At 44.2% G+C, this 10,641-nt stretch overlaps 1 protein-coding gene across 32 annotated transcripts in view; it reads left to right on the top strand.

The window, feature by feature from the left end:
- The window catches only part of cacna1c (calcium channel, voltage-dependent, L type, alpha 1C subunit), a 185,937-nt gene that overhangs the window by 11,632 nt on the left and 163,664 nt on the right, over positions 1-10,641 (top strand). Inside the window, exon 1 of one of the 32 annotated variants that reach the window (XM_034578150.1) lies at positions 48-1,131. The exons of 28 other annotated variants lie outside the window; for them this stretch is intronic. In XM_034578150.1, the coding sequence (XP_034434041.1) occupies positions 1,074-1,131 (58 nt within the window). In that variant the 5' untranslated portion in view covers positions 48-1,073. Of the gene's footprint in view, positions 1-47; positions 1,132-10,641 lie in introns of those variants that run through there. 3 more of the 32 variants (XM_034578167.1, XM_034578168.1, XM_034578159.1) reach the window with 3 other exon arrangements.

Raw genomic sequence — 10,641 nt, forward strand, 5'->3', positions numbered from 1 at the left:
CACATACACACACACACACACACACACACATCTGGAAACAGTCAAAGCGTCTACATGCACGGGGCGGGGGGCTACCTCTCTCTCTCGCTCTCTCTCCCTCTCTCTCTCTCTCTCCGACTCTCTCTCTCTCGGTATCACTGCAGAGCTGAGCTGCAGGGGCAGCAGAGAAGAGAGAGCTCCAACTCCCGATCAGTGAGACACAGGCAGACAGACAGACAAGCAGACAGGCAGACTGACTGAGAGACAGACAGCCAGACAGACACACACACCTCCGGACCATGATGGACTGGATCAGGACAGGGAGACCCGTCTCCGGATGAGACAGGACGGCCTGGCTTCTGCTGTTTTTGGGGGGGACTCTGCCACAGATCCGCGGAATAACCGACAGCCTATTGGGAGATTTAACCCCGTGCTACCCGCGATGGAATATTTACACTCTTCTCCTTCCCTAATTCTTCTCCTCTCCTCTTCCTCCTCCTTCTCTCCCTCCACCACCACCACCACCTCCTCTTCTTCATCCTCCTCTCACATTTTGACACGCCGCTGCTGAAGATGCGCACGAATGCGTCTTTTGCGCACTTCCATTGCCACCGCCACTGACAGCGCCCGTGCTTTATAATATCTTTTTGGGGAACCTCTTTTTTTAGAAACAACACAACAAGGAAGAGAGGAGGAAGAAGGAAGGATAGAAAGAAAGAGAGAGGGAGAGAGAGAGGTGTGAATTGAATTGAACGCGGTACTGGTCTCATGTTTCTCGCCTAGGGCCCGGATGTACCGAGGGATGCACCGGTGCGTTTTCCCAACCGGTGCCGCCGAAAGCTCCCTCTTTTTTCTCGCCTTCACCTCCATCATGGGGATTAGGTAATATTCACTCCATCCGAAGAAACCCTCCCCATAAATAAAAAAACGGAATACCCCAAAAAACTGTCCGTGCCAGACAGTTCTCTCTTCTTTTTTCCCCCTTTTTTAATTTCTTTATTTTGGGGGGCTTTTTTTTTTTCTCTCCTCCTCCTCTCCAGCTTTTCCTCCCTCTCTCTTCCATTCACCTATAGGGATAACGCCGGACTACATTTATGGTAAATGAAAGCAAAAACATGTACATCCCGGAGGACACCCTTGAGAACCATCAAGGTATGTGATATGTTGTTTTCTTATTATTATTTCTAACATGACAAACATCTTATAACTGGGCATGAGAGAGAGGGGGAGGTGGGAGGGAGTAAGAGAGGTATGATGATCCTGAAATGGGGATGGGATGGGGGAGAAAGGGGGAGGAGGAGGGGAGGAGGAAGAAGGGTTGCTCTCTTCTCGTTTTCAACAGATGGACAGATGCAGCTCTCTCTTTCCTCCACTTTCCCCTCATGCGCGCACTTTGTTTATTTGTGCCATAAGCGCGCAACGAGCCTACAGGTACAGTCTGATGTGGATGAGGCCTTTTTTTCTTCTTCCTCCTCATCCTTGCATGGTTTGCTCCACACTTGTGGGGTTTGACAGGGCCTGGCCAACGGTGGGAGAGCTGTGGCACAATGGGTGGGCAAGTGGTCACATTATGTTAGCCACGACATGGCAGCTTGTAAAACGCAGGAACACGACTGTCAAAGCGCAAAATGGAAACATGGTGTGTTTACACATTCCTTGGCAGAGCTCGTCTCCCTCAAGGGTTTTGGTTCAGGGAATAAACTAAACTGCATGAAGCCTATATATGTGTTGCCTGGCTGCATTTGTCAGAAATGGACACACACCGGTGTCTAAAGGAGCAGCGCCCACTGCTATTACGCGCACTCAACCACTATTATCGATCCCCACTTCTTCCACAATCAATAGTCCAATTTGTCACCTTTTAATCTAAGTTTTTTTAACACGCACAGGGCTCCTTAATAGCAGCGAGGTTGAGGAATCGAATAGATATGACAGGTGGCAGCAGGAGATGGCCTGCAGGACTTACTCGTCCGCTGAGAATTGGGTTGATGATGTGCTATTTTGGGGGATGACAGTGGCTTGAAACGACTGAAGTTCAACGTGACGACTTTTTAAAAAAGCAACACATGCACAGAGTGGTTTGACAGCAGGGGCTGCGGTCTGTTCCACGGTGAGGAAAGGGTCTGTTTGCATTGCGCAGTATTACGCGTCGCTCCTTCCACCCACGTTGCAGAGAGCGAAGCCCAGCGATGCATTCGTTACACGGCTCATGCAGCCGGACCTTGTAATTCAGCTAAAGAGGGGAGGGAGGAGGGGGGGATTTTTCCGATCACTATTATCATCCTCATAACAATCATCATCATCGTCTTAGTCGCTTTTCGTCCTCCACTTCCATCACAAGCACATACCTCTGCCTTGGCGACAGGTTCCATAGCAACAGGGGATGAGAAGAGGGGTGGATGTGTGTGTGTGTGTGCGTGCGTGCGCGTGTGTGTGTGTGTGTGTGGCGCAGCGAGGCACATTCACCAACAGTTTGCTCCAACTAATCATAGGCTGGATGTTACCTGCAGATGCTACCAGCTATCAGCTCATATCATTCACTGGCAGCCTAAACAGGATCATGAAGGGCAAAGTGTGTGTGTGTGTGTGTGTGTGTGTGTGTGTGTGTGTGTGTGTGTGTGTGTGGTTACCTTGATTGCCATGATGTCATCTTGATCTATTATTATCATCAGAAAGAACCTTTAGAAAAAAAGATGCCCATTGAAGTAACTGGTGTCATGATCTTAACAGTTGCCATAATCATACACTGAATAACCTGTGCGTCCGCCATGTGACACTCAGGCTGATGAGGGGAAAGTGCTTGACAACCCAGGAAGACACAGGTAGCATGTTGATTAACACTGAGGGACGAATACATGGATTACAGATGTCCTGTAGCCACGCATGAGGGGATCAGTGCCATTATGAACTTATTATTGCCCTTTTATAGGAGATCTGTTGAATTGTGAATATTAAACGAGTTGAAATGTCACTGCAGAAAGTATTTTAGCTTAGATGTGAGTTTAGAGCGGACGGGCTACAGAGTAAAATGGCAAAACATCAGATCAGGCCTGTTCATGCACCATATTTAAACCCATATGTATATGAGAAGTGGTGAAAAACATACAAACCTCTCATTTGACTGCTCAGACAGACTGAGATGATTCCCTGGAGTTCTCCAGATCAGATCTTATCTGTTCATGAACATTTTCAAGCCGATTCGATCGAGTCAGAATAAGCCTTTTAACGTCCCAGGCCATCACTGTAGGAATCGAAGCCCGACTGCTGCGGGATATCTGGCAAATACCTCCGGGCTGGGAACTACTTGGGTGGTGGTTTCAGCACCACGGACAGCTCATTTTTCATTGGTCTATTGACAGTTACATGACAGCTGTTGGGGAGACGGAGACAGGTATTGGCACTGAGGTGTCTCCGTGTGTAAAGCCTGTCTCAAATCATTTATTTTATATGTTGCATTTCAGGTGTTCTCCTCTAATGTATGACAATAGGAAAAGCACAAATTTATGCATAGTTGTATACTCTATGCAGGTAATACATAATAATGATAACTTTTGGATTTCCAATATGCCCAAGGCAACTTTACAGAGTTAGGAAAACAAGAATAAAAGTAAAACTTACCAAGGACAGAAAATAATAGAAGAAATGCTGGTTGGAGATACTTAAAACTAATGGTCAAAAGCATTTGTGAAAAGGTGGGTTTTAAAGAAAAGTGCAGAGGCCTGTGTACACTTGTAAAACTTCTGAAGATACCATGATCTGGATGATGGAGAATCTTCACAGACATGGGTTTTAAAGAGTTTTTAAAGGTGTCCAGAGATGGGGCATTGCGGATCTCTATGTGGGAGCTGCCACACTGAATGCTCTGCTATCATAAGTTCTCAGGCTATAGTACAGGGGGATGATGAGTGGACCCATGTCTGATGACCGTAGGTTCCAGCATGAAGTAAAGGGGTGGAGGAGGTCAGACAGGTACTGGGGAGGCAGCAGAGCATGGAGGGATTTATAGGTGAGGAGGGGGTTCAGTAAAGCATGCAGGACTTAACCAGAAGACAGTGAAGATGGATTAGAGGGTCGGAGTAAAACACATTCTGCGTATGAGGATACAGAATCGAAAGGTGAGGGATGAGATTTTGGGGTTTTCTAGTTCGACAAATCAAGCTTGGTTTGGTAATATGTGTGTCTGTGTGGAGAGTAAAAGAGGCGGAACACATTGACTGAAATGAATCGGCCATTGGCTTTTTTGATTTGCTGTTTGAATGATAATAGAGATGAGTCAGAAAGGTGTCTGGATGGCTCTTTTTGTTTCGTGCGGAGAAACCTTCGACTTGTGCCCACCTGTTGAACTGAAAAACGGTGTACGACAAAAAAAGTCTTGGCCTGGATAAAAGTTGTCTATGCCGGCTAATTCCTCATCAGATGACAGCCAATAGGCTTCGAGCTCGGGGCGGGATTGATGCGCTGCTAGTGTTTGGTAAAAGTCATAGAAGCCATGATCAATTCTAAACGTTAAATTTACCTTTATTTGTATTTTCTCACTTTGCTAAGGGCAGTGGTGAAGTTGCAATTAGGGAGATGGATTTATTGTTCGAGGATCTTAACGAGTTTCCTGCAGATGAAGATGATGGAGCTCATGTGTAGTGCACTTCCTCCATCATCGCCTTGGCTTGCTGTCGTAGGTTAGAGTTAGACTCAGGAGGCTCTGTATCTGACCGTGACCTCTCGTCTGGCTGTGGACGGAGCCGCAACAAGACAAATTCCTCCTGCAGGGATTTCAGGGACAAATCAAACAGATGATGTCTGATATTCGGAGGCTCTCAGGTTACACTTCCTGAGTCTCTTAGTCTGAAGCTCTGTCGTCTGTGTCTTGATTTTCTCTCTGTAATTCAAACAGAGTTGACGTTCCACATGATTGCACCGAATGCCAATGCTCACTGAATGAGTCAATTATACAGGATCTATGTAATCTGAGGGTTTTTTTTCTTCTTTTTACAAATGAACAGTCTCTCAAACAACCCAGGCACATGCAGACTTGTCATTAGGTACTTTACATGTGTGACAGGGGGGTGGATTTGAAATGCACACAAAGACACCAACTGTAGAATCTCATTTGTGCATGTATAGAAGATACATGTGGAGACAGAGACACATGCATATACACACACACACACACACACACACACACACACACAAACCTGTATTAACTCATGTGTGCACGTATATCAGATAGATGTTGAGACACACACGCACGTATCCACACACATAGTATCTAATGTCGGCATGTACACACACACACCTGTGGTATCATTGATGTACATCTACTGTATAGCAGATAAATGTTGAAACACACTCGCACACACACACACACACACACACAAACACACACACACACACAGGTTTCAGCAGTGTAATCAGCGAGATGATTCTCTTGGTGGGCTCCGTGCCAGAGACATGATACCTCCGTTAGGAATATTAATTGGTTTCCGATGGTTACCCAGGGGTGCTCTAATGACTTGACTTGACTTCAATGATTCCATTGAAGTCACATCGAAAGACATGTTGCAACAACCCTGCCTGTCTTTGCCCTGTATGTGGATTTCAACATGTACAGCTGTTTTGTGTCTGCAGAGGTTTCTTTGTACCAAAAAGTCGCAAAACAAGCAACTTTTTAGGCGCATTTAAAAAAATCTATTCATCAGCGTAACTTTCAGGTAGACTTAGTTTTGCGAGACTGACAAACGCAACGATTATAATTAAGATAATCCAATTGATGCAGTGTATTTTTTAAAAAACAAATCCGCAGCAGGTGGCAAAGTGGTTGCTTTCTCCAAATACAGGCGACACCTAATCAAGTGTTCCTCTTAAATGTGCTTTAATTAGAATCCACAGGGGCAGAGAAACGGCAAAGCGAGGTGAGCCATCCATCAGCGAGCCTGACGTAGGTGGAAATCTGGGCAATTAGGCGCCAATCTCCTGCTAATCAATCCAGTTGTTGCTCGATATCGTTTCAGTGTAAGTTTGTGCCAAGGTGAAACGGATAGAAACCAGTCTTTTAATAACTTTAATCAGTTTGTGGAGTGGTGTTTGTCCACGCTCTTTCAAAAATAAGGAAAAACACACTTTTCTATGTAATCATGTGGCGTTCGTCTGTGTGTTTTACATTCCTGAGCTACCTTTTCACACTGTAGCTGAGTGATTTTCTGTCTGATCCTTTAGTTGTAATTATGGTCTGGCTTTTCTAACCTGCCTATAACCACGGATTCCTCAGAAATAATAACCCTGAGTTGAAATAACTTCATATGTACTTAACAATAAAATGTTATTATCTTCAGGATGGACATCTTGGGCCGGGAACACAAATAATATCCAACAACAAAGAACGAACCACGCTCATGTGTCGCAGTCAAACATCTACTCTCTTACACACCAAACAAAAACCAGCCAATATTAACTTGCATTTGTTTTCTATCAAAAGAAGGAAGTGTCTGTCCTTTTTCTATCAGCTTTTTTGTGTCCAGAGTTTCTCTTTTCAGTGACGTCTACTTGCTACAAGAGGCTGGTGAAGGTGGTTGTGAGAATATCAGGATAGGATGTAATAAAAAACTATCTGCGGCACGGAATATTTTTGACTTTCATCAAATCCTAACTTTTGGATTGTGAAATACAACATCATTGAGCCAAATGTAGATTTAGAGACATGAAGATGACACACACCCCGAGAGGAGATGTTACAGATAGACTCTGTTTTGTATTAAAGGCTAACAAACAAGAACTTCTGGGAACCGCTGCCTTACACCATCAGTGCCTCGGGCCTTTAAAGACCGCACATTAGCCGACATGTATGAGCTCAGTATGCAGCAGTTGCAGTATATGTGTTTAAAGAGGAATTAGTCACGGCGAGGTTACGGCAGCAGTGGCAGAGGATACAATGAGCGATTAAAGGCCAATCAGCGTTAAAGAAGTTTATATCAGCGCCTCGGAGTGTGTCACGGCTTTAACTTAAGGATGTGACTCAACAACAGCTGCTCTTAATGTAAAAAAAACACCATCTGAGAGACAAAAAGACCCAGAGAGGAGGGGTGGAGGAGAAAAAAGAGGCCGGAATGACAGATTGCATTAAAGCAGATAAAAGAAAAGAGTGGAGGGATGGAGCAAAAAGGAGCAAAAGGAGTCAGCCAATGTGGGAACTGTGAGAGAGAGGAATAAAAGGATGAAATGAATGAGTGACAGAGGCCGAGGGAGGGCCGGAGGGATGAAGAGAGAAACGAGGGAGCGCAGGAGGAGGAGAAGGAGGGAGGATTATCCGTGACTCTGTCTTGCTTAAGCCTCCGGTTGCGTATTGGAAATCTATCCAGAGGCGATCGGGCCTCGCTCCTCATTTCTGGTGGGACAATACAACAACACTGACGACAGCACTGTGTGTGTGTGTGTGTTTGAGAGAGAGAGAGAGAGACAGAGAGAATGTAGTTGCAACTCGTCGCCTGCCGATACGTATTGTGTGTGTGTGTGTGTGTGTGTGTGTGTGTGTGTGTGTGTGTGTGTGTGTGTGTGTGTGTGTGTGTGTGTGTGTGTGTGTGTGTGTGTGTGTGTGTGTGTGTGTGTGTGTGTGTGTGTGTGTGTGTGTGTGATCCATCTCTGTTCAGTTCGGACATGTGCTGTAAGTGTCCTACCTCTCTAACACACACGCACTAACACACACACACACACACACACACACAAACAGACACACCCTCCTATTCTATTGATCCGGCTGAAGCCACCAGTGGAAATAATGACTCCAGACCTGTAGCATCCTCTGTTATACTCCCTCTCTTTCTTCTCTCCCCCCTTCTTTTTGACTGCGTAGCTTCTGTCTCTGATTATTCTTATATAATCCTTACCCTATAAATCACATGTAGGTGATTGAATATAACGTTGTAAAATACATTTTTGACTTATTCAAACATTTTTATCATGAGTTCACACCTTTTAACTTTAATACTTTAGTTAATCTTTTTGCGTGAGGAACCATAAAACCGAACGTACATCTTCTCCTCCCTCGGATATATAGAAACATGTTAAATATTGAATGTGTGCATGTCGTGTACATGTTACACGGGACCTCCCTGAGGAGAGCTTGTGTCGTTTAGAGCTCCTTACGCTGGCAGCCCCAAATTCTGCTACATTAGAACTTAGCTTCTGTTTCCATGTACTAAAAACAAATGAACATCTGTGTACGTGTGTGTGTTTTCCCCCAAGTTACAGGAGAAGCTGAGGGATGGAGAGAGTCGGAGGCAGTCTTTATGGCCATCCATGCCTTTCTTTTACTCTCTGGTCGGCCATCGCTTCCCTTCTTTCCTCTCTCCCTCTCACAAAGTGTCTTCACCAGCCTCCCTCTGTAGATAATTTACTTTGTTGTCTAGCTCTTCTCCCCTTTTCTCTTTGTTTCCACCCTTCTCCTCCTCTCATCAAACCATTCAGCATCAGTTCTTTTCGAGGTTTATCGTTCAGCGAGACCGCATCTCCTCTCCTCTGTAAATGAATCAGTCCATCCGCGTGCATTTACTGTAACTGTCTGGAGCATTTGCAGGATATCTAACCGCAGGACAACAAGATAGAAAACACCATTTACTTTCCCATTAGAGAAACTCTCAAAACCACGGACAGCACAAAGTGAAAAACCCACGATTCCATACACTTAGAAGAGCGACAACCATTCAGTAAGCATCCTATATAGACCTAGAATGCGTCCTGTATAATTAACTCTATTATAAACTGCCAACCTACACTGTATCTGCATATTTAACCTTTAAATAGTGTCGGTAATGTAGGTGTTTGTGATATTATAAATCAAAAGTCTTAAAGCCTTTTATAAACTGATTCCATCTGTGTTTTCATGTGAAATCATGAACCATGTGAGATTGATATTGTAAAGTGGATAATTCTTCTGCGTTATTTGTTCAGGTTTTGTGAGTCAAACCAGGTCAGGATCACATTTTGATTGTTTTGTTTTGAGGTCATGAGGCTGTGGTACAGTTTGATAACATGTTTTCATCGTCAGGCATTTTGTACCAGTGAGAAAGAAAGAAAGAAAGAAAGAAAGAAAGAAAGAAAGAAAGAAAGAAAGAAAGAAAGCATAATGTAACTTAGTAAGGACTTTTTGGGCTCTATATAATAGTTAAGAAAAATGTAAAAACAGCTGCCTGTGTGTGTGTGTGTGTGTGTGTGTGTGTGTGTGTGTGTGTGTGTGTGTGTGTGTGTGTGTGTGTGTGTGTGTGTGTGTGTGTGTGTGTGTGTGTGTGTGTGTGTGTGTGTGTGTGTGTGTGAGAATTATTTCGTGCTTGTGTGCCCATGTGTAACATAACATTTGTCAAAGTTGGCAAAGTGTGTGCAAGAAAGTGACATGCAGTATGTAAAAGCGAAGTAACATGTTAAACTGAGTCATTTCAAACACCCAATTTTAAAACGGATCAAATTAATCATGTAAATAACTATCATCGTTATTCTGCATGGTTTAGCCTGTTAAATAGAAATCATTTACTCTTTACACAACATTAATGCCCCTAAAAACCCTATTTCCTCAATTAGCTTCTATGAGCAATGGGATCTTACATAAACACACTATGTTTTGCTTGAAACCGGAGGAGTTGATGTTATTTCACATGAGAGATTTCTGGCCTGATTTATCTGCTCTTTTCTCAATAAGCTGGAGTGGTGAATACAAATCTATAGCAATTTCAAGAGTCTGCTAAATGAATAGCATATTTTACTGAAACGAGCAGAGGCCAGTGGCTGCATGGACGGCAGGCGAAATACATTGAAGACTCAATAACTCCACAGAATGCACATAATGTGTAGTTTAAGAGATTAAAGTAGTTTCCTGTGTCAAAGATACTGCTGGTTTTCACTACAGTATATTTCAGGGGAGTGTGGTCAAACCACCTGACTGACAAATCGGCACATGTCAAGCTTCTTCAGTGTCATCGGCACCAAATTGATGCGTCTCCGGCACAGAGTGGACTCACTGAGCACTACTGCAGTTTTACAACACTTCCATCATCTGTCTCTCTGTCCCTCTACTGTGATTATTCAGACAGGTTTGTGCAGCCAACCTGCCTTTTACTTCTATTCACTGTGGACGGACAAAACAAAACCCTATCTCTTACTTTAACCACGACCTGTTCATACCCAAAACTAACCTCAACCTCACCACAGTTTCTTAACCCCAGCCTCAACCAGGACCTCAGAAATGAGGTTTAGCCTCATCAGGACTGAGCTTTGGTCCACATAAGATCTGCTGGTTCTGACAAGATCATTACTTATGCTGGAAGAAGCGACAAAAACAAGTACACACACACACACAAACACACACTCTTGACAGGAAATCAAGGTGTGTGAAATAAGAGCAGCTTTGCCCTTTGTCCCACCTGTTCCAGTTTAGGCTTTTGAGCCTGAACTGTGTGAACGGCATGAATGATGAAACCACTGTTCTCATTAGTGGCTCTAATCCACACACACACACACACACATATTAAATGCACCAGCAGCCGTGCGTGTAGCACCGGCCCGCTCGTCTGCACACACATACACGCTCACTCGACACGAGCTGCACCATCTCGTCACAATGTATTTTTCGAGCAGGCTAATTCCAGCGTGTGAGGAGGTGTAGAGAGGGAGAGCGTGAGA

Source organism: Hippoglossus hippoglossus, chromosome 23 (assembly GCF_009819705.1).
Source record: "Hippoglossus hippoglossus isolate fHipHip1 chromosome 23, fHipHip1.pri, whole genome shotgun sequence".
Classification (NCBI taxonomy): Eukaryota; Metazoa; Chordata; class Actinopteri; order Pleuronectiformes; family Pleuronectidae; genus Hippoglossus; species Hippoglossus hippoglossus.